Source organism: Caretta caretta, chromosome 10 (assembly GCF_965140235.1).
Source record: "Caretta caretta isolate rCarCar2 chromosome 10, rCarCar1.hap1, whole genome shotgun sequence".
Taxonomy (NCBI): Eukaryota; Metazoa; Chordata; order Testudines; family Cheloniidae; genus Caretta; species Caretta caretta.
Window position 1 is genome coordinate 13,524,892 of NC_134215.1, and position 25,020 is coordinate 13,549,911.

The window sequence follows — 25,020 nt, forward strand, 5'->3', positions numbered from 1 at the left end:
AACTTATGTCGCTCGGGGGGTTTCCACACCCCTGAGCGACATTTTGCTGACAGAAGTGGTAAACACCCATTTTTTCATGCTTGGTATGTATAAAAAGATCTTCTACACTTTCCACAGTATGCATCCGATGAAGTGAGCTGTAGCTCACGAAAGCTCATGCTCAAATAATTTGGTTAGTCTCTACGGTGCCACAAGTCCTCCTTTTCTTTTTGCGAAGACAGACTAACGCGGCTGTTGCTCTGAAACCTGTAGACATGGTGTAAGCCTCACATCAGACACAAAGCTATGGAAAAGTTGCAGCCTGCAAAGTGAAAAAAAGAACTACTCTCTGGCATCAGGGAAAGAAACATTATGCATGTGTAATGTGTACACGTGGGAGACTTAAAATGTGAGCAGGAAATGAAATGTGACATCCAGACTCAGCCAAAGAGATCCTTGACTTAATATTTTATGTGACCAGTGAAAATCATGAATAAATCCAACCCTAGATGTGCAATCTGAACACTGGAACTCCCAAGCCTCTGTAAAGTACTTGGGGAAAAGGGGGTGGGTTGGAAATTCTAGAGCAGACGCATCCAGGCCGGTATTTACTTTTGCGGAGCGTCAAGTGTAAGGAGGTCTGTGAGAGGAGCTTGACACCTTTCTTCATGGGTAATGTGTGTGAAGTGAGCAGCTTTCATTTCTGAGCTCTGCCTTTCATCCTGTGGATCACTTAACAATAACGTTGTTAATGCTGGGGGTGGGTAGGACTGGATGTGGTACAGCTGTGTGCATCTGGGACTTGACTCCATTAGGGAACACACAGTATCTTTCTTGTTATATGCAAGATCCTTTTGCATTTTTTTTCTTCTCTCCAAAGAGTTCACAACAACTCCTTGTGGTTTTAAAAAAAAGACCCTTGTTTCATGGCCCGGCTGTATGAGGCTGAGCAGGGCCCCTGTAGATCTGGCTGCCCTTTGTTTTAAAAGACAACAACATAAACAAGGGAAAGGCTTGCAGGAATATTAAATCCTGGAGCAGATCATGCGGCTAATGTGGCATGCTTTATAAAGCTGCTAGGAGCAATTTGTAATAAACCATAAATATATTTCTCCTCACTTAACAAAAGCCAATTTACTACATATGCATCAGTTTCCAAACCTCCAATACCTGCTTCTTCCTTTTGAGTAATGGGGAAGTAACTATATAGCGGTTGTCATAATTTTTACCTAAGTAGCCTCTTTCGTCCCGTGGTCATCAAAGGCTTGATCAAAAGCCCTGTGAGATCAGAGGAAAGAGCCTCATTGACGTCAATGGGCTTTGAATCAGGCCCCAAGTGTTTTGCAAACATGAAGTAGCATTAGACTGTAAGTGTCATAGCGTACGTCGTAAGACTATATAAATATAATGTCAGACCACAAATATAATGTCAGCCTTTCGGGCCAGGGCTTTGTCCATCTTCCAACACTTCTGGTGCTGCATAAATAATGGATCTGATTCTCTGCTCACTCTGGTTTAGCATTGGTGTAACTCCATTGATTTCAGTAGAGTGACTCCTGACCTACACCACCGTAAATGAGAGGAGAATAAGGTCCAATAAAGGAACAGCTGAATCACATGCAGAACTTTCCTGAACCTGGCTCTTTTGTTTGGAAAATATAATTTTAAACACTGTTTTCCTGGATTTTTATCACTGGTTTTAAACTGTAAGACTGTCTGTCTGGAAAGTGGCTGTTCCTGTGTTTGGTTGTGGTTGTGCATTCTTAGCTTCCTTTATTAAAGATCCAAATAGTTAGTTAAGCCTCTTAAAAGAGCACAGGGCCAGACTATGTGTGTGTGGTGTGTCACCACCTCTCAGGCAAGTTCTGGGCGGGACTGTGCCTAAAGAGGAACATTTCCACCAACAGTTGGCCAGCTTGCAGGTGAAGTGCACTCACTGTGCACGGCCTGTGGATGTTGCAATGAGCTCCCCTCCGCATACCCCTCCGGTTCCACCAGCCAATGCAGCGAGAAGGCGGAGCCATGGCGGAGAGTCGAAGGGAGCAGTCTCTGTAGCTCTCGGAGCACCGCCCCCATGCACAAATAATTTTTCTTCCAAGTTTGGATGACTTTAACTCCCTTCAATTCTCTTCCTCCTTGAACCTTTTTACGTTTTCTTGTCTATCTTGAATGTGAATGTTATTTTCGGTGATATCGTGAGTTGGAGCTGATCTACACAACAACATAAAGCATGTCCAAGGTGCTAGTCTTGTGCACACAGCGCAAATCAAGGAGGGTAAGCCACTAGTCAGTGTGTAATTGTCGCCCTCAATGCCTGATTCTTGTGCAGCACAGTTAAGTCCCATCCCACTGCAGGTTTTGACTGTATTGCGATCAGATGTTGTTATAATTAGGGCTGGCCGAAACTATTTTTCAAGGGAAAATTGAGTTCTTGACTAAACAGACTTTTTTGTGAAAAGTGTCAGCTTTCCATGGAAAATTTTTATTATTATTTTTTATCAAAAAGCCAAACTCCTTCGAACTGAAATATTTTGATTTGGAAATGCTGCTGCAGTGCCTTATGGGAATACTAGTTTCGTTGCATTATGTCCTCATGTTCTTCTTATTGACTGGGCTTTTCAGCTGGACTACTTCTCCCATAATGCACTGTGGCCAGGGACTCCCAGGATGCACCGTCTCACCTTTCCAAGAAAATCAAAACTTTCTGTTGAAAATTTAGACAAAAATTCATTGAAATTTTTTCACCAACCGTAGTTATAACTAAATCTCCTTTTTTTTTTTTTAGGTAGCATATCTGGAGTTACATCAATAATCTTGGTTTCAGAGTAACAGCCGTATTAGTCTGTATTCGCAAAAAGAAAAGGAGGACTTGTGGCACCTTAGAGACTAACCAATTTATTTGAGCATAAGCTTTCGTGTGTCTGTCCACCTATGCAAAATGTCACAGCCTGCTCTTACCTATCGAAAGACACTGACATATTAAACCCCCATCACCACAGCATATGAACCTCTCACAATCTTTTGTGTACTTATTCTTACAACACCCCGGTGGGGTAGGCCAGTGCTATTATCCCCATTATGCAGATAGGGAACGTGACTAAGGATACGTCTACGCTGCAAGCAGAGGTGTGACAGCAGCACGGGCTAGCTGCTCGAGTATGTTCCCCTTGTACAGCCCGTGCTGCTCCTTCACAACTATTATCTGAGCTCGCTAGAGCCACGTGCTGCAGTCACACCCTAAGTGACTTGTCCAGGGATGAATAGAAGTTTATGGCAGAGCAGGGACCTGAATCCATGTATCCTGACTGTGTCAGGCTAGCACTATAACCACTGGATCATACTTTCTCTCCTGGTGCTCTGGTCTTACTACCTTTCCTGCCCCACTCCTCAAACCCCTCACCGGCCTCCTCTTCAAGCACCTCATCCTGATCTTCCAGGTCCTGCCCAGCTCTGCTGCACCCACTTACAACTCTGCTCTCACCTCCCTGTGCTTTGGCTTCTCTCCTCTTCCACACACCTTCTTTCAGGCCATATACCTGAAACCGCCTCTCCCACCCAGCGCACCTGGTACCTCACTCGTCTCCATCCAATCTTCCTATCTTTTTTGAAGCCTCTGCTCTCTTTCGTTCCCCATGCCTTCTTGTCTCGCTGTGTAGGGCCTGATTCTGCAAACCCTTTTAGTGGGTTTCAGTGGAATTATGTACAGAAGGAAGCATGGCATCTGGCGGGGTTTGCAGGATCGGGCCCACAGATTGCAAATTTGCTGGGTTCAGATTTTCAAGTCCCACCGTATTTTGAGTTTGGGCCCCATCTCCATTTACCACGCAGGGACTGGGAAAGGAATAACATGATCCAATGGCTGGAAGTCGAAGCTAGATAGATTCAGACTGGAAATAAGGCATACATTTTTAACAGTGAGAGTAATTAACCATTGGAACAACGTACCAAAGGTGGTGGTGGATTCTCGGTCACAGACCATTTTTAAATCGAGATTGGATGTTTTTCTAAAAGATCTGCTCTGGGAATTGTTTTGGGGGAGTCCCGTGGCCTGTGTCATGCAGGAGGTCAGACTAGATGATCACAATTGTCTCTTCTGGCCTGGGAATCTGTGAAAAGAAAACAGCACGTGTGTGTCATTTATCCTGCACTTTGGGGCTTATCAGTTTCCAAAGAGAGGGGGTGTGTGTGTATTAAGTGTCTGTGTTGTGGTCTAGGCATGGACCAGGACCCCGTTGTGCCAGGGCTGTACAAACACGGAACAAAAAAAGATGCTTCCTGCCCCAAAGAACTTGCAGTCTAAGTAAGTTTGACCCTCTGCGTGCATGTACTCTATAAAATCCCTCCTGTCCAGGCTGAGAGTTTAGATCATACACATCTACACGCACGTTCCCAATGACATTAAATATTGGTAAAAGAAAATATCTAAAAACGAACGTCAAGGTTATCGGATATACAGGCTTTACAAAATGCTGATGTGCTGTTGTCAGGGATGGTTTAACATGCAGAAATTTCCCAGCTGAGCAGTGCAGAAGTAATAATGCATTACTGACAAGGCAGACACCTCCTGTACGTGTGGCAGGGGAGCTGGAGAGAGGGTTCGTGTTCTTTAGTCAATTCCATCACTCTGCCATGCAGGGGAAATGACTCATCGTGAGAAGCAAGACTGGACATCAGGGAGTTGGCTGCCGTATACAATACAACATGCTTTAGTGCCTCTAATAGGAGAGCTTCTAGACATTTCATTTAGCACCAGAGACTGTGTGGGTTCAAAGAACGCGTGCACCTAATATGGTAGTTAAAGCAAAACCTGGGCTGTCAGTCAGCTTAGTCACACATGAAAGCCTCTGTGTTGTATAGAACTAGGTGTATGAAAACAAGGATGTTAAATGGGAGTTGAGAACTGACTATACTGAATATTAATACTGTCCACTCCTGAGAGATTATCCCACCCCCAAAAAGAGCTTATTATGCAATAAGAAACCCATAGCACCAAGTCTCAGAGCCCGGGTCAGCTGATGGGCTCATGGAGCTTGGGCTGTGAGACTAAAACCTGCAGTGTAGACATCCAGGGGTGGGCTGGAGCCTGGGCTCTGAGACCCACCCCCATCCTAGGGTGTCGGAGCCCAAGCTCCAACCCAAGCTTGGACGTCTATGCTGCAATTTTATAGCTCCAGGACATGAGCCTTGTGAGCCTGAGTCAGCTGACCCAGGCCAGCTGCGGCTGTGCCTCCGGACTCTTGTGGCAGTGTAGACGTACCCTTTAAGACTTACATTACCTGCAGTTTACAATGCAGCAGAGACTTGTGTGGGCCACAGTTAGAAGGGCAGAGTGTGCTATTGTGTTTGCTCACTCTCCAGGAAACTAACACAGTAAACATGTGCCAAAGTGGAAAGAAATCAATATTCCTCTGAAAGGGAAGGTAGAGTAAGAAGGAAATTGACATGAGTAGGTAAATGAGCTGATGCCTTGGGCTAATGTGAAACATGGTGGCTCTTAGTAGGCAGAAAAGATGGGATCTGATTCACTGTGCTACCATAACTAATTTCAAACCAACCGGATTAACTCAGTGCTGAATCAGGTCCAAGGCTTCTACAAGTACTCACAATAGTAACTTTTTTTGCACAGATTAAACCAATGGCTTCATTTGCTACAGTAGAAGCAGGATTGTTTTAAAAATAAGGAGGTTACATGAGATGGAGTGAACTTTGCTCATCGGAACTATAGCTGCTCAGGAATTTTTTCATCAGTGTTTTGTGGTTTGCTTCCCTCTCCCCCCGCCCCTGCTCTCCTCCTCTGCCTCCCCAATTTTTCTATTTGCCATCAGGAAAATTGGAATGAAGTATTTTGTTTCAGGTTGGCTCATCCTGAATTGAAATATTTCGGTTTGTCAAACCAAATTAAAATGTTTCATCTTGGGTCAGTTCGGCAGACACAGATTGATGTCAGAGCTGCCACAACATCTCATCAGAGTTATACTTTGGGTCCCTTGTGCCGCTGTTCTCCCCGCAGGCTAAGCTCTCTACATCTCCCATGATGCTCTTTGGCTGCTTAGCTGGGGGAGCACAGCGCATCAGAGGAGATGCGGTCCAGCCAGGGGACCCAGCCCACAGAGAAGAACGGCGGCATGAGGCACCTGAACTATAGCTCCCAGGAGGCATTGCCGTAGCTCAGGTTGGCACTGTTTAATGTCAGTCCAGCTAGAAACAAAACACTTTGATATTGCCAGAGCGTGTGTAAAGGGAGTCTTCAGGAGGCTTAAACCATAACTCAGGGCTTCCCTGTGTCTATAACAACTGGTTGATATTGTTTCTATTCAGACATAATGGAAGATACAAATACAAGGAAATAATACAGCTTGCGTGCATATGTCTTTGATGATACACTTTTTTAGGTGCAGACTAGCTGAGTCCCTGGTGTTCCTGACAAGTTGCCAAGGAACCCTGCAGTGTGGTCAGTTTGGGGATCTGTGCATTCAGTGTTGTTCAGGGTTTAAACACCATGTAAAGCACTTTTCCCTGCTTCCTGATATGGAGCCAAAAAGTTGGTCTAAATTTACAATGCAGCTAATTCTGTTTTAACAGTAAGGGAAAAGTGAGTAGACGAGTAATAATATAACTAAGTACTGTGACAAATTTAATTTCAGTGCAACTTTTCTTGTCTAAGCCTCCTGTAAGCAAGGGCTGTCCCTTACTTTTGAGTACTGTGCCATGCCAAGCAGGCTTTTGGCTCTGACCAAATAAAGCTTTCCTTGGGGCAGGGCCCCGCCTTCCTCTGTAGGTTGCTGAGTGTATAGTTTATGCTTAACAAATAACAGGTCAAAATTGATGATAACTAACAGCATTTTGCTGACATTGACGCTTGTATGGAACCCATCACGTCTCTCCTTATATTTCCAGGATCCAACAAATAAAATCATGTAAAAATACAGATATTGCAGATTGTAGAATAAGCCCTCATCCTGTGATGTGCTGAAGCCCCCCTCAACTGCCGTTGACACTTGTTGAAGTTGTATGTCACTTAGCATCTCTTGGGTTCAGCCCTGAAATGAACACCTGCCCTTTTCTTGAATGGAAAAGAGAAAAGTGAAACAAGGCAATCATTCATTGATTTGGGGGCTATACATCTGATAGCATCATGGAAAGTAGGTCAACTTGCTAGAGCTACTAGAATAGGTTTGACTGTTTCCAAACCTGAAGCTTTGGTATGGTATGTTATACTAGGATGATTGCTGCTGGCTATGCTAATGAGGACAATATGAAGGCGTATCAGACAGCGGTACAGCGCAGAGAGGTGCATTGCATTCAGCCCCTGCATAAGCCTGTCTCTGTTTTCACCTTGAAATCTCTGATTCAGCAGATACATCTGCAACAGTAATTTCTTTCTTCAGATGCTTGGAGAGAAGTATTTACGTTGCTGAAGAAGCTGTGGTCAGCACTGGATTGGAAGATACTTTGTCAGCACATCCAAACCTGGGGGTCAGAAAACTTTTTGTGAAACAACACACGGTGGCCACCTTGCTGAGCTGTGAGCTCTTTTGCAGGATAGTGCCTAGCTCAGTGGAAATCTCTAGCTAAGACGTTCGCCACCACGGCAGTAACAAATAATAATGGTCTCCATTCCCATAGCATCAAAGGCCCTGTCTACATTGCCCCTCAGTTCAGACTACAAACTCGAGACCTTTAAGCCCATGCCAGTGTTCCCATGGGGGAGGTTTGCAGTTCAGCACTTTAGTGCACACTGCTGTTTGCACCCCCTTAGTCTGAACAGTGGGGCAGTGCAGACATGCCCTAAAAGGTCAGAAAGTTACACAATGGAGAGGGGAGTATTAAACCTTCACAAAGTACAGAAGCTACTGATGAAATGCTGAGCCCAGTGAAGCCAATGGGGGTTTTGCCATGGACTTCAGTGGAACCCTGGGTCCATACAATTGGATCATTCCATAAAATTAGATTACGCTATTTTGTGGCAGTGCTCCTAGAAAAGTAAAACATGTGAGCGAGCACCCCTTCCCCCTCCAGCAGGCAAATTGTTGCAACAATGTAGTGCATCGAATCACCTAAATCAGCTTGCTAGTTACAGAAACCTGCAGTGTGAGCTGATGGCTGGGACAGCTGAAGAACCGGCAGAGGAGAGCAGAATGATTCCTACATTTAAAAAGTTTTTAGTATGTGCACTGCATAAAGCAACAGTTTTGACTCTAAATGTGAGGTACGCTCAATCATCGATGATAAGGAGCCATTCAAGACAACAACAGATGTGCTGAAGCCCTTTGGATTGCTCTTCAAAGCAAACAGAAAGAGAATGTTGTCTGCATGAGATCTGTGGCAAGATGTTTGCCTTGATTTGTTACTGTACTGGACGACTGCTAGTGGGAGGGTGGGAGGGAGGGGGGCACTTAATCACTAATTTATTCCAGAGTGAGTGCTCTGTAGTTAGGGTCTGATGTTTGCCTTGATTTGTTACTGTACTGGACAACTGCTAGTGGGAGGGTGGGAGGGAGGGGGGCACTTAATCACTAATTTATTCCAGAGTGAGTGCTCTGTAGTTAGGGTCTGATCCTAAGGCCATGGGGATCTTTTTCCATTGACTGCAACAAGCTGTGGATCAGGCCTAGTGAGTGAGTTCTTCCAGTCATTGCTAGTCCTGATCTACGTGAGCAGCTGTCCTGGACTGAGTTTTATTTACAGACGTGGCTATGCGGCGATTCATCTAAAACTATTCCTGGCTTGGAGAATAGTTTGGACTATTTCCACAACTGTGGTTTGAACAGGGCTATGCTTCACAGAGCCTATACTGCTAAATGTAGTTGTAGACATGTCGGTCCCAGGATATTGTAGAGACAAGGTGGGTGAGGTAATATCTTGTATTGGACCAACTTCTGTTGGTGAGAGAGACAAGCTTTTGAGGCCCACAGAGCTCTTCAGGTCTGGGAAAGGTACTGTAGCATCACAACTTAGCATAAGTAGTTAGCGCACATTCTAAGGGACCATGCCAGGTAGGCCCGTTCACACCTCTGCAGTCATAGGACAAAGAGCGGTGGGAGGGTTTTAGGGGGTTACAGAGTGTTGTAATAAGCCATAAATCCAGTGTGTCTATGCAGTTTTTAGTGTCTAGCAGAGTAATGGATTTAAGGTCCCAGGCTCGTCTTTTGAAAGAGTTGTGCAGGTTTCCTTTGCGGACGAGAACTGATAGATCAATATCACTGTAACTGTAGTTCTTCTTCAAGTGGCCTCTGCAATATTCCTACTGGACCTGGATCTCCTTATGGGAATATGCAGAAGCCTCTCAAAGAAAAAATATTTGATTTCTCTGCAAAATTGGATTCCATGCCGCAGTTCTCAGTAATGCAACCACAAGACTTCCAGTAAAGAAATTCTCTTTAGGAGAGCACTTCCGAATTTCCCAGCAGATCCAGTCTAACTTCACTATAGCCACTAATTGCTGTGTTATCTTTAATATGTAAACACTCAGTAATTAAGTTATCAGGAAAGCTACTATCTCAACAATCAGTTACCGGATAAACTGATAGAAGAGAAGGTGGCTGCAATCTCCATAGTACAACTTTATCGAATATCTCTGAAATGATCAGATGATGAGCTGGAAACATACTTTAAGCTTCAATATATTTCCTCCCCCTCCCCCAGCATTTTCTGAAAGGTTTAGTACTGGCTGAAAGGTGATTTTTCTTTCCTGGAACACTATAAATAAAGGAATCTTTTCTCTCCCATAGTCTGGGGCCTTTTCTGAGTCCGAAGCTCTGGCAATCACTGGGTGAGATTCTGGCTGCTCTTGCATGATGCACAAGTGAGGAGAAAGAAGATGGCATAGAAAGCTCTTTGCACCCTTGCTCACGTGTGCAGGGGGCAGCCAGAATCTTGGTATTCAAACTCCCAGAGTCCAAGGGTAGATAGAAATATAGCAAACCCAGTGGTGCTAGATACGTCCCCAGGGACCAGGACGGGTGTGTGCATGCTGCATCCTGGTGAATGGACATACCTTCTTGGGGAGTGCACAGCATGAGCTTCCCCAGTACCACCCCTGTACCCTGTGGGGTTTCTAGTGCCATTGGGGGTTTTGTGCCTTTCTCCCTTTGTGTTCAGTGAATGCAAGTCTCAAGATTCTGGCTGCCTGCTGCACAGGTAAACTAACCCCTCTTCCCCATCCCCTGGGCATTCATGGAAGCTGTAATAACCAGGAGTGCATCCACCCCTTCTAGCAGCTAACCTTATAATTGCTAACCTGAATAGTGTAGTCTTCTGATCACTTGAATAGCTACCACCTTTCATAGCAGCAGTGACTTCTTTTCATTTCACACCTGTGCACCTTGCCATATGTTATCCCTTATGCACCGACTATAGATTCAATAAATGAGGGAACAATATGATGTCATCTCTGATACCGTCAGGGAGTATTAATGAAAATATTAATTTCTTGTTTGCTGAGAGGGGCTCCAGTGGGAGTCCTAACTTGTGATTAAAGGAACTAGTTAAAAACAACTTATAAAGCTGGATTAGATACATGATCTTCTATTATGTTCCCTTTAGCTGACAACTCTCTGAGAGAAGGGGGGGTCTGGATTATTCTGGGTAACGTCAGAATTGGCTGGAGTGTTTTCTGACTGTTAGGTTTAGTTGGTGTCATGAATGATTTTAATCAGATTTAAATCGTGGCAAACATCACAGGCTTAAAGGATTTTAGCTTTATTGTTGGAGATTTACTTAGAAGCAATTTGGATTTTCAGTCATGAGCCTGCAATGCAAATTTGTTCATGATGACATTCATAGGACCCTAAATCTCAGGAACGGACCTTGTGTTTCAATACAACACAAATCCATATAGGAAAGGTCCAATGCTCTTTGAAGTGAGCCAAGGACTCCAACATTTTGTTTAGCTCTGTCTGATGTTTTTCTTTAGAGACACTGTATTTTGGCTCCATTTCACTATATTGATTTCCAACAGAAGAGTAGCAAGAAAACTACACATTTGTCATTTCAAAATGCTCTCTTGCTTAAGATACAGCAAAATAACATAGGTATTTTTGCCCTGATCTATATATATATATTTATATATATTCTATATATATATATATATATATATATATATATATTTTTCTTCTTCCTTACCATTCACCTGGCTCCAGCCCCTAAAGTCAATCCGGATGTGGTCTAACCCTGTCTCCGTTCTTGCTTCTGAGGCTATTAGTTCACACTGCTTGAACTCCTGGTGGTCAATATTTGTGTTTGCTATATTACTCTGCATGAAAGCTGGGAACGTGCTGTCTCTTGGGCCAGTGTTGTTTGATCTGTGATTCATCCAGACCAGTACATAGAATTCTGGAGAGGACGATGCCTATGTACATTGTCTCTAACTCCATATAGTCCTGACACTGCCTGCAAGTCCGGTCTTTAAGTGGTTGTGGCAAAGGATACCTTGCATGAAATCTGTGTTCAGACGGTTTTGTGAAATGTGTTCGACTTAGCTTGAAGGACTTATATAGTGTTAGAGAGGGAGCCTGGAACCAGTAGCTTACCAGTTTGAGTCCAGCCAGGGTCACTAGTGATTAAATGCTATCGCCTCCTGATAGCTGTTTCTTTGGCCTATGTGAAAGGGTTGGTGTTCTCAATGCAGCTTCACATGTGCTGATGGGCCCCACCCACCCACCCACAAAGTAACAAATGATGTTTCTGGGCTCCCGTGTTGGCATTCTCAGCAGAGGCGCTGAGCATGGGAAATGAATGAACATTTCGTGTGTTGAGGATGGGTCCTCCAGAACCAGGTGGAGGTGCTTTGCCAGCATGATGTGGGGAAACTCATTCCACCCCACCACCACCTGTGCAGTGGAAAATCTTCCATCTTCAGGGGCAAATGACCCATTTCCCTTTGTTATATGTTATACGCAGTGGTGTTGATGCTGTGTTGGCCCCAGAATATTAGAGCGGCCAGGTGGGTGAGGTAGTATCCTTTAGAAGTTGGTCCAATAAAAGAGATTACCTCACCCATCTTACCTTTCCCTTTATCAATAACATGTCAATTTTTCCCTAAAATCTTGTCAGAAAATAGCCTCCGTGTGCATGCAGTCTCTCCCCTCCCCGCCCCTCCTGTCTTCCATTTTATATTTCAGCTAAAACCACAGACATGCCGTTTCAGGCTGCTCCAATACTGATCTATACATTAATAATGACGTTATCCCTTGGAAGGTCCACTTGAGATGTCCCTAACATGGAATCTCAATCACCTTCCAAGATATCTCTTCCTGCAGTGATTTAGCCATTCAAGTGCTAATTGCCTCTGATTAAGTCAATCATTTGCAGAGTGAGTGGGTTAATTGGGTATAGTGGAAGCAATCAATTTAATCAGCAGCTTGGTTCCCTAGCTGAGGCGCTACAATGCAGCAGGACAATAATTGGTTTATTAGCTCCTGGAAGGCAGCAAAGACAGATTTGATGGCAATGGGAAACTCTTTTCTGTTTAAAATGGCCTTCAGGAAAGATAATTTGCTTATTAAGTGATTGTTAGGAAAGGACTGATTCGTTAAAAGACTGGAAATTCTTGCGTTTGAAATATGTGCCTGCATAAGAAACCATTTGGTGCTAGTGCGTGGAGACCTGGGCCTTGGCAGCCAGTTACAATGTGAAGAATATGTGTTCTGTCTCCAAGGAGACTGGTTGTTTCAAATATTTGAGTGATCCTGACGGGTGCCAGAATGACAGAACTAGCAACGGAAGATTCATGTTTAGTCACAAAAAGGCGATAGCACAAGTAGCCGCAGTGCCTCCCACTGGCCTGACGAGTGTGCCTCAACGTGATTCTTCAGGTACCATGTAAGCAGGTGAAAGGGTAATTCAGTCTCCATGCTCACTCTGCGTTTACTTGTTTGCCTTTCTGGCGAGACTCTCATTTTATACAGGCCACTGAACAACCTCAGCTGGTAACAGCTATCAGTTGCAACCGACCTGATCCAGATATGGACCAGTGACCTAGAGGCAAAATCTCTCATTAACAAGTCCCTGAGTCACTCACTCCCTCTTAATTGACATGCGGTTGCTGACATCTACACAACAGTAAACACTTACCTGGTAAAAAGAAAAGGAGGACTTGTGGCACCTTAGAGACTAACCAATTTATTTGAGCATAAGCTTTCGTGAGCTACAGCTCACTTCATCGGTATCTGGTAGTAAGTGCATTTGTTCCAAGAAATGACTGTGTAATTATTTGTAAGACGCTGTGCAGCCTAAACTCTTCAGCACCACTACAGTCAGGGAAGAAAGAGCTGGAGACATTCAGTGGTAGATGAAGAGTGCATTTAGGGCCTTATCCTGCAAACCTTTGTTTAGATGATTAGTCCTTCGTAACTGAACTAGTCCCATTGACTTATGTAGGGCTACCCCTGTGAGTTGGCGTTGCAGGTTGGCCTGGTCGAAAAACGGAATTTCTGCTTCTTGGGAAATTCTGACATTCAACATTTGTTTTCATTCTGAATCAGTAAGGGAAAGGGGTTTAGTTTTTCAAATCTAATAGCTTCCCCTGTAAAATGCTCTGCTTTTAGGAAAGCCCCTCCCTGCCCCCATTCTGCAGCCAGTATATTAAATGCCTTCCTGTAGCTGTTTTCAGGATCTTTCAGACAGAGACATTTAAATCAGAGCCTCTTGCTGACATATTTAGTTTGCCTAGGGAACCTGGATGAGTTCATGTTCAGTTCAAGTCCAAGTGAATGTTTTTTCTACTTATCGGTGTTGACAGGGTACAGACTCTCATTTTGGGCAGGACAGAGAAGTAATTCCTAAGGATGTTGCCCTAAAGGAAGGCAGAGAGAAATGAAGCAAGCAATGTGCTTATGAAAATCCATGCCAGTGCATAAAGGGAAGTAGCAGCAACAGCTTTACAGCAACTAGGGTTCTCAGGACAAATTTTTTGGTGGCCTCAGAGAGCGGCCACCAACTCTTGCTGGTGGCCGCTCTCACGCTTTCCCCTAAAACACATAATTAGCTTCAGGAAAAGCAAATAAATCTGCACATAGACACATCCAAATCATTGTCATTTATTTATTGCTAGCTAGTAAGTCCGTTGTGACACATGATATTAACAAACATACAAGTATCACTTTTCACAGCGCACTTACTCAGCCCTGCCAAGCCTGGGGACAAATTAATTAAGCTCTGGATGGGGGCCAGGGGAGGCTAGAGCCTTGGGCCTGTTGCCGTGCAGCCGGAGCCCAGGACTGGTGCCCGAAGCCCCGCGGCCAGAGCCTGCCACCTCGCTACCCCAGGGCTGAACCCCAAAGCCTGAGCCCCACTGCCCCTGGGAAGGTGGGGAACTCACTGGGTGCCTGCTCCTCCAGTGTTGTGCCCCAGGTGTCTCCAAAGGGGGGCAGGGCCCAACCCGCTGCTGGTGGCCCCAGCAACCAGCACCAAGGCGGGGCATCCAGGAGCAACAGGGAGGGGGAGGGGCCACTACTTTGCCCTCCCCCCCCTTCCCCAGCCCAGGAGGCTGTGGCCACAAGAAAAGTCCCTGGTGGCCACATTGGAGAAACACTGAACTAGACACCCAGCCAACTTGGGCTCGGGCTGCGGCGGGGCTGTTTCGTTGCTGTGTAGACTTCAGCCTGAGCTCTGGGACCCTCCCACCTCAGTGGATCCTAGAGTCTGGGCTCCAGCTCGAGCCTGGAAGTCTACACAGCAATGACACAGCCCTGCAGCCCGAGCTCCACAAGCCCAAGTCAGCTGGCATGGGCCAGCCGCAGGTCGGTGTCTAGGTGTCACGTAGACATACGTGTCTTGTAGCAGGGGGGTTCGTTCTGGAGACATCCTCCAGGTGAACTGCAGAAAAATATCACACAGTTCCGTTTAACGGATACTCAGGAGGTAATGCAAATAACACAATGCATCATGAAGTGATTAAAAACTGGAGATCATAATTTTAAAAATCCATATGTAGTAGGATGGCTGGGAGATCTGGGTCCTAAATCTGGCTCTGCCACTGAATCAATGTGTGACTCTGGCAAGTCACCAAATCTCTCTGTGCCTCAGTTTATATATAAATATATATAATTTCTATAAAATGGGGATAACACCAATCTCCCAGAGGCAAGTGTGAGGTACAATTCACAAATATGTGATGCTTTGAGATCCACCTAGGGACAATACTGTGGAAGTCCAGAGTATTAGTATTATTTATTCTTTAATAACAAAACCAAAGACGAAGAATATGTTTCTATGAAGGAGCGAGTAGATTTAACAGAGAACAACTAATGTGTCCACTACCCAAGATACTACTCAAATATTTATACTTTTCCACTAAAATAAATGAAATAAAATTAAAACAAAACTCAGCCTACGGCTGCTTCATGGGCTACAAAAGATGTGTGTGCTGAATACAACATGGGGAGCCAGACTAGGCTGAGCTCTGATCCTCACTGTGCCACCTTCAGCAAGTCACTTGAGCTCTGTGTGCCTCAGTATTCCTGTCTGTAAAATGGGGGTAGTAATGCTGCCATACTTTTCTACTTTACTAACGGGGTGCGAGGATTGGTGGCTAATGTAGCACATTGATAATCTGAAGTGCTGCCTAGGGGCGAAGCATTGTTTTTGTTCTGAGGGAATCAGCATAAAATCACAGTGACCCTTCTAAGCTCTTAACCAGGATAAGGAAGCCTTGATACTACCTGACGTTAACTACCTGCACATTGAGACTGGGTCTCCACACAGTTAGCGCCTGGTTAGCGCCTGGTCCTTTGGGCAAGTCCTGCACCTCACAGGATTTTGCCCCTGCAGGGAAATCCTGCCCCTTCCTCTGCAGTCATGGAGAGGCGCCTGGCAATGGAACCAGTGCCTGTTGGCTACCAGTACAGTGGGCAGTATATTGGGGGGTGGCACAGAAGGAGTGTGTACCTTCTGCATGGCACAGAGCCCCTGTGGGGGATGGTGGGGATGGGCAGAGTCAGGGAAGAGGATCACTTTGTGCTGGAGGGGAGGTGTGTGTTGGGGCCTAGGAGTGCTACCTCAGCCAGCAAGGTGTGATTGCCTCCCCAGAGCAGCTCTGCCACCTCGGTGGGGACTTCCTCCCAAGGTGGTACCAACAGGCATTGGGACGCTTGTTGTGGAAGTTTGGCTTGTAGGGAAGGAGGACTGTGAAGCCTCCAGTGGTTGAGATCATCATCATCTAAACTTCTAGATCTTTGTCTGAACTGCAATACTTCCAGGCAGCCCTGGAAGCTGAGAGCCCAGAGGCCCCCAGCCGTCCTTTATCCTGGACAAAACATCTGAAATGTTGGCAACTCTGAAAACCTGGAGGTGAGATTTTAAAGGGGGAAAAAAAAATGCTTCCCCGCTACGCTTTGTTGACTTTGACATTGGTCACCGTGTCAGGCAGGCATCAGATGTTCTTCCTGTTCACTCTCTCCTGGCAATATCCTCCACCACCACCCCCCGCCCCCAATTCAGCCTTTGGCTAGCCTGTCATGCAGCTTCTTAAGAGGTGTTATTGTTTCCCAGATGCCCCATACTATTAAGTGCTGCTGAGATTCTGGAGCCGCCTCTCTAGTTTAAAGCGATGAGTAGAAATGGCTTCTGATGTATTCTCCAATCCCTTCCATTAGCTCCATGTTGAATATTGATTTCCTCAAGGAAATACAAACACTCTAAATATCTACCCTTGATTTGTAAACCACATGGCAAATCTTTGAGAATAAGCTGTATAGCATTCGTTATTCAAGAGAGCAACCAACAAACACAGACCATCAGAACCCAGTATATGTTTCTGCCTCATGTGAAGCAAATCTCTCACTTTCATATCATATCAATGAGGCATCACCTGCAGACTGTCTTCTGTCAGCACCCTCAGAGGAGAAACACATTATTCCCATTCAGATCCATTGTGTACAGAGTATGTAGCATTTTCACTGATGGATACAGACTTGGCAGGTAGATGTGTCCTATTAAGAAGACTTCAAAGCTTCAGTTCCTCATGAAGTCAAGTGAATTAATCTGTACCATGGTGATGATGAGAGTCCTCTGGTGTCAATCAGAGTATTTCATGCTCACCTTGATATTCTCAGCTGTTGCAGTTGTTGGCCAGGTTGACACTAGAGCCTTTTAGCTGTTATACTAGCGGGCCACATATAGGCCAAATTAGGTGTGGGATTTTTCAGCTTTCTGCTTCTTCTCTTCTTCTTCCGACTATTCAGCTTCCTACTGACTCCCAGTTCTACTGCTTGGTGAAATGCACCCAGAGCTCCCAGGTGACTATTGAACTCAGATTTTTGTTTTATTTTTTTTCATTAAAAAATGAAAGAAAAAGAGAAAAGGGGGGGAGAAATGCCCCTGTAGTTTGAATTAGATTTGATGGGATAGATTCTCTGGCCCACTCTGTCCTCCGAGGACAGGAGGCCTGTATAGGTCATTGGAATGGACAATTTTGGTTCCAACTCGCAGTTCTGCAGAGAATATTTGTGCTTTTTTTATTAATTCTTTAGATTCATACGTGTCTCTGTTGCTCGTACTTGTGCAGTAGATAGATGTTTAACCTAAAATGGCAGAGCTGTTGCCAACACAGGAGAGAAGAAGAGAGCTGACAGATAGAAGAGTTTCACTAACCACAGACTGTAAAGACAATAGCCCTGCTGGGGGGATGTGGTAACTGTAAAGGAAGTTGTGTAACACATCCTGGTGACCCCATGGGAGCAGGCTGGCTAGAAGCATGGAGTAATGGAGCCAAATTTTGCTCTGATTTAAATTACTGTAAACGTGGATTAACTCCATTGACCATTTACATCAGTGTAACTGGGATCAGCCCTGAGGAAACAAAGAGAAACTAACGAGGAGTCATTGTGGCACCTTAGAGACGAACAAATTTATTTGGGCATAAGCTTTCATAGGTTAGAACCCACTAAATTTGTTCATCTCTAAGGTGCCACAAGGACTCCTCGTTATTTTTGCTGATACAGACTAACACGGCTACCACTCTGAAAAGAGAAACTAATTTATTCTAGATTTAGTGCAGATGAACCAGGCAGAGGTGGTGGTTCTTGGGCTTCAGAGAATCTGAGGAAAACCAATGAGCAGGATTTTGACTGTAAAAAATGAGTGAGGGGTTGGACACTGAGAGGTGGTGAGCAGCTCCTCAAGAGACTTGCTCTGCTGTGGTCTGAGGGACCAGCTGAGACCTGCAGAATGGCTGGCATCAGGCTAGTGAGTCCATGGGACTTGTGGCACTTGGAAGTATTTAGGTTCAACCGACCTCAGGTAACGGGGATTGTACGGTGCTGTGTATGAGTGGGTACTGGCTCCAAGGAAGGATCCTTTCTGTTACACACCTGCTTCCATAGGCGCCAACTCCATGAGTGCTCCAGCCCCGGAGCACCCATGGGGAAATATAATAGTGGCTGCTCAGCACCCACCAGCCACCTGCCGACCAGCTGTTCGGTGGCGGGTTGGGTGGGAAGAGGCGGAGCGAGGGTGGGGTGCACTCAGGGGAGGAGGTGGAGTGGGGGTGGGAAGAGGCGGAGTAAGGGTGGGACCTTGGGGAGGGGGCGGAGCAGGGACAGGAAGAGGCAGAGCAAAGGTGGGGTCTTGGGGGAAGGGGCGGAGTGGGGGTGGAGCACCCACCCGGAAAAATGAAAGTCGGCGGCTGTGCATGCTTCATAGCTGTGTGTGTGTGTGGCTGTGTACAATCTGTACTAATTTTAAATGATAGGACTGTCAATAATGTATTATGGGATATCCCTAGAAACTGGTGAAAATGCAAGTGCTCTTTCCTGAGTGGTAGCACACATCTGTACCTATTGGCAGCCAAAGGGGTTGTCAGGGAAGGTACGACGGGGCCCAGCATTTTAAAAAGGAAACCCGCTCCACTATCTGACCCCGATAGAGGGACAAGGAAAAGAAAGCGCTGCCGACAGGTTCCAAATAGTTCCATCACTTACATCTGTATCAAGTTATTGGCCCATTTACCATCCTGCATTCCAGCGGTCTGATGTGTATTTTGGATTTATGATGTGCTGTGGAGTTCACATTCAGAATTAGCAACAGCAGGGTTTTCACCATTGCATTTATTTATGCCTAACGTTGATGGCTTTGATTAACACTTCAGGGAAGGTTTCAGAGTAACAGCCGTGTTAGTCTGTATTTGCAAAAAGAAAAGGAGTACTTGTGGCACCTTAGAGGCTAACCAATTTATTTGAGCATAAGCTTTCGTGAGCTACAGAAAAGCTCATGCTCAAATAAATTGGTTAGTCTCTAAGGTGCCACAAGTACTCCTTTACTTCAGGGGAGGTCCATTTCAGCTTTTGGGAGACCGGTTGGCCTTTGCTTTCATAAATCCAGAAGGGGTAAATATAGTCTTGAAAAAAACCCCAAAACTGTGTGATACTGGTTTACAGACTATAAACATAGGCACATTTAGGGGGTTTGTTTGTATCTTTAGCAGTAGCATATACAACTAAATTATCTTGCTTCAACCTCTCATCCATACAGAACATTTTTATGCAGCTCATACCTAGAAGGTGAATAGCATTTTTTCCCCTTTTTTGGGGGTCTGTGGTTTATATAAATTTGACATGGTGATGGACATTTACAATAACAGTCACTGGTAGAAATTTCTGAAATGCACTCCCAGGATGACATTTCTGTAAATTGCCGTTTTATAACGTGCATACAGATGATAGTCTGCTTGCTAATACTGTAGCGACTTTGCATATAGAGAAAGAGCTTAGTTACAAGTAAAAAGCATTTAATTTTTTCACTTTACAATCCTAGCTGCTGAGAGTCAATAATAAAAACTAAATAGAACAGAGAAGATAAATTGAGAGAGAGAGAGAGAGAGAGAAATCTCGACGGGAATATTTTTATAATTAAGATCTCAAACTGAAGGAGAGCATCAAACAGCTCAGTCAGTATTTATAGTGATTGTGTAGGAGACTGCTTGTGAAAAACAAAAAGAAAAAAAATGTTGCAAAGTAAGGACAATGCTTAAAAATATCATTTGGCTGGTTAATCTGCACATTCTGGCTATTGAGCCACTGGAGAAGAGCGTGCAGTGGTGAGTTGCCATTGTGTTTGCTGTTCGGGAACGCTGAGGCGGAATAAAAATCAGCCTTTTCCTGATTTGTTTTAAAAAATAATCTAAGAAAACAAAACCGTTGTATTGACTTTAGTGCTGGTGAAAGCCATGTGGGGAAACAGAACAGGAACAATATGGGTGGTGAAAGCTTCTTCTTCCAGTGATGGTCCCTATTGTATTCCACTGAGGGTTATGCACATGCTTCCCTGTGATGTCTTGCTAAAGAATCTCAGAGCTGGATGGAGCAGCTCAAAGCTGGGGAAAGTAGTTGAGTGTCCCATGGCTCAGGTGCTGACCCAAAGTCCAGTGAAGTCAGTGGAAAAGCTTGTAAGTGGGTTTTTTCCCTGTTTGTTTGTTTGTTTGTTTTAAGGTATTTGGAAATACTCCCATTGGCTTCAGTGGGCTTCGGGTATGTCCTGTTTGAGCAGACAGACAACAAAAGCAGTCAGCTATGTCCTTGTGGTTTTCTGTGTTATCAGCCACTATCCACCGGGAACTGGGTTTTATTTTTTCCTTCTGATTCCTTAGTAACGTCAACACGTGGGGCCAGATCCTGCTTGCCTCAGTTATGCTCCAAAGGGCTACTGACGCAAGCAAAATGAGCAAGGTTCATGGGGTGAGACGTGCTGGTGAGGTTGGTGTCTTGGGAACCAATGAAAGAACCCAGCAGTGCTCCGAAGGCTTCCCCAGTGTCTCTGAGTGCACTGTGCAGTGCGAATCCCAGACGGCCTGTCAAATCCCAGTATCAAAGAATGGTGACCTTTGAAGCACAAGATACAAAAGAAAGAGCGAGAGAGCAGAGTGAGGAAGACACGTCTGAGGGGAAAGGTGGCTCTGTGGCCTGTCGGCTCTGTGTCTTGTAAAATGTTCATTTTTCAGCTTTTCTCTTTGAAAAACAAAACTTGTCATCCACGATTCTCTGATTTTCTTTGCAGGGTACAGAGAAGGGCTTCTCTGGAAAAGAGGACGTGACAATGGGCAGTTCTTAAACAGAAAATTTGTGTTATCGGAACGGGAAGGTGCACTGAAGTACTTCAACAAAAATGATGTAAGCATCTGGGGCCACAGCACAGTCACCAGAGGTTTTATTCACGTGGGTTTGTCTTTGATCAAACAGTCCCCATGGTACCGTTTTGTCATAAGGAGTCACCAACTTTTCGAAGACGTCCGGTCGTTTATTCTTCTACTACTCGAGGAACAAAAGCCCAAGGCCCAGATTTGTAAAGGTATTTAGGTATTGCTGGGCTCAGTGGTCCAATGCTGAACTGATTTAGGAGCCTAAATTTCATGTTAAAAGGGGATTTAGGCACTTAGGAGTCCAAATCCCATCAACTCTCAATGAGGGTTTGGCTCCTCAGTGCCTAAATCCCCTTTCAAAATATTTAGGCTCCTAAATCAGTTAGGCATTGCAACACTGAGCACAGCAACATCTAAATACCTTTACAAATCTGGGCCCACACGTATAGAGCACTACAGCTACCTGACCCCATCATCTTTGTTTACTGAGAGAAAGAAGTTTCCCTTAGCTCTAGCTCTGCAATGCTAGATCACAAGGATCCGCCAATCCGCTCTACATCAGTTTTATGTCTGTGGCCACACTGTGGTGGAGACGATACCACACAACAGAGGAGAGGCTGCAGGCCCACTGTGGTGTTTGGATAGCAGAAGGAATTTGAAAGCCTACAGCAGCTGCATTCCTTGGTTTGTAAACTCCAAGGGCACAGAGGGGCAGGCAGTGAAGAGTTCTCCTTTGGATTCTGAACGCTCCCTTAAAGACGACGACAAACAGTCACAAAGGAAAGTGCATCTGTTTTTTTATATTTCAGTGTCAAGCTAGGAAGTATTTGTCTTCTTCTCAGGAGTGGATTTCATCTGTTGTAAGTGAAACGTGGAGCCATTAAAAAGAAAATTACGTTTGCGATGAATGGACAGGAACTTTATCATCGTGCACTCACCAAGTAGAGAAATCCAGTGTGCTTTCCTGGCCTTTTTACATAAACCCAGAGGTGCCTTGCTATCCTTGTGAAAACCTGGCACCTCTGTGGGCCCCAGTCAGTAGGGAAGAGGAGCTGATTTGCCACCTGCCCCACTGCCTGCCCTTGACACACAGCTGTGCTGTATGTCTGAACGGTATTCTGTGCCAGAGGGAGCTCTGCCATTAAATGCATGATGGTGCCACTGGTCTGAATGAATGCTGGATGAAAGTATGTGGTGAGTTGTGGACACTGGACGTTATTTGATTTGTTTTACCCCCAAATCCTCTCGTTTGTTTCCCACACTATCCTTCCCACCCAAGTAAAACTCTAGTTACTGTCAAACCCAAGCAGTGCTGCACCCTCTCCCTCTCTGCCCCTCCCCCCAACTCCCCAATCTTGGTGCTTATCTGTAAGTACCATTGGGCCCGTTCATTTAGTGATGTCAGGAGTGACATTCAGATTCAATACTAACTTGCCGATGCATCAAAACAGTGTCACTTTTCATGCTGATCCCTCTCCCTCGCCCCTCAAGCATTATCCCTCTGCTCCCTGTAGCCTTTTTTAATGTCAGCATTATTTCCTCAATCCTAGGCTTTGCCAGCCATTTTGCGTGCGGGCTCAATGGTTATAAGATCTCTTGCTAACCAGCTGGGGGCAAAAGTTCCGTTAAAATAATAGTGGCTTGAACCAGCAGCAGTCTTTTCCTGGCTGATTGGTGAGCGATGGCGTCATGGAGGGGAATGGCAATGGAGGGAGCGGCAGCTCTGCGGGACTTTCTCCTCCATTCCCAGCAGCTAATTGAGAGGGGTATCGCTGTCATCATCTCCGCCACAGGCTCTCTGATTTCTCCTGGTTTGTAGGTGGGAGAAATGCAATCCTTGCCTAAAAGGAAGTGAGAGTCTCCAGTAACCCAGATGAAGTTGCTGTCGTCCACTCCAGTGGTTTAAAAGCTTCTTTCACGGTACTCAGTGTGACGCCAGCACCAACCATGGATGTGATGGGGACCATCTTGTCCACACGCTTCTGCCCTGCTTGGATTTCCCCACCACCTCACACATCTGCATCGAAACCACAGTAAGGCTTCGTGAGCCCAGGGCTGCACACTTGTATCCGCTGTGAGGTGGGGACTTACCCTCTGGTCACTGGGATACAGGAGCTCAGCTAGTCTGACCATATGCACACGTAAAAACCAGCTGCTGTGATCCTAGATGTACTCCGCTCCCTGCCCAAAAATAATTGTGGCAGATGTCGCGTCTCACTCAAGCCAGTAGTTGTAAGCCAAGTCGTGGGAAAATAAAAACCTTTCACGATGCCTCTCCACAGAGAGAGCGATGTTCATAAATCCAGGATTTTGGTTTCGGCCCATTCTTCCAGGGTCCATTTCTAGTGGGCCTGCTTGTGTATTGTGTCATGGCCTCCATATTGGATGTCTATCTGGCTGCCATCTCTGAGGCGTATTAGATATATTTGAAGTATTGCCTGTTCGTCAAATTCAGTGCAAGTATCTTAGGCCACCTGCAGGAGGTGGGAGCTGGTTTATTTTTCTTCTTGGCTGTAGGTGGAATGGGCTGGCATCAACATTTTTAGATTCTGCCCCCAGTTATTTTTCATCGCTGCCCTCTCACTTGTGCGGAGTAAGTGTATGTCATAGAATCATAGAATATCAGGGTTGGAAGGGACCTCAGGAGGTCATCTAGTGCAACCCCCTGCTCAAGGCAGGACCAATCCCCAATTTTTGCCCCATCCCTAAATGGCCCCCTCAAGGATTGAACTCACAACCCTGGGTTTAGCAGGCCAATGCTCAAACCACTGAACTATCCCTCCCCCGCTGTGAAAAATGGAATGTTTCTTCTGTCTCTAAAGCCCAGGGATCCAAAATCATCAGCAGGCTCTCCTCTGAAGGGACACTTGGCTGTTTTGGGATAACTTTGCTCAGGACCCAAGTGGTCCATGCCATGCTGTATTTGAGCCCCCTGTGAAAATTGGGTGTAATGATGCTTTCCTACTTCACAATGGCCTTGGGAAGCTTATTTCAATAAGCACTTAGAGATCTTCGCCTAGAAGGGGCCTTGGAATAGGGAGTATGACTATTGTAAATTCACTGTTGAAGTGGCTGGGAGAAGAGATTACAAAGAATGAGAACCAGCCTCCTGTCATTGTTTCTGTTAGAACAAAATAGATACAAACTTCTGGCCAATTTCCACCACTGAATATACACGGCTTCCAGCAAGTTTAGTGGCTGTTCCACTCTTATGCATCTAATCATAGAGTTTAAAGCACTTGGCGCCTGCAGCCAAGCATCATAAAACCAGTCTCCAGTTTGTTCCATCTTCATCATGCCAGCGCAACCCGAGAACTGCATGTTTCTCTGAATGGTCAGAAGGTGAAGCATGAAGCAGAACCGATCTGTCTAGGTATGACCTTAGACTGCACACTGAGTTATCATGCCCACCTGAAGAAGACAGCAGCTAAAGTTGATACGTGCAACAATCTTCTTAGCAAACTGGCAGGTTTGTCATGGGGTGCTCGTGCTCCAACTTTGCGGACGTCAGCTCTTGCCACCCCGTATTCGGTGGCGGAGTACTGCGCACCAGTCTGGAGTCGATTGTCACACACCAAACTGGTGGATACGCAGTTACATGCCACCATGCGCGTCATCTCCGGTACCCTGCATCCAGCTCTACTCCCATGGCTTCAGTTCTGAGCAATATCGCTCCTCCTTATATCAGATGAAAGGTTGCTACTGGCAAGTTACTGGAGAAAGTACGTGCTAACTCAAGCCTGCTGCTGCACAATGACCTTTTTAAACCACCAGCTGCATGTTTGCCATTACATCATTATGCTCTCATCTGCCACTCCAAGATGTTAGGGTGGAAACGCTCTGGCAAGAGGAATGGATATCTGTTATAATCCCCAGCCAGTCCCTCATTGCTGATCCCACAATTTGCCTGCCTAGTTTTGACCTGCCCTGTCGCCAGTGGTCCCTGTTGAACAGGTTCCAGACCGGGC

The 25,020-nt window shown here is 45.4% G+C and overlaps 1 protein-coding gene across 1 annotated transcript in view; it reads left to right on the top strand.

The window, feature by feature from the left end:
- The window catches only part of ADAP1 (ArfGAP with dual PH domains 1), a 102,952-nt gene that overhangs the window by 51,748 nt on the left and 26,184 nt on the right, over positions 1 to 25,020 (top strand). The window contains exon 5 of the mRNA XM_048867025.2: positions 20,971 to 21,083. Coding sequence (XP_048722982.1) covers positions 20,971 to 21,083 — 113 coding nt within the window. The remainder of the gene's footprint in view (positions 1 to 20,970; positions 21,084 to 25,020) is intronic.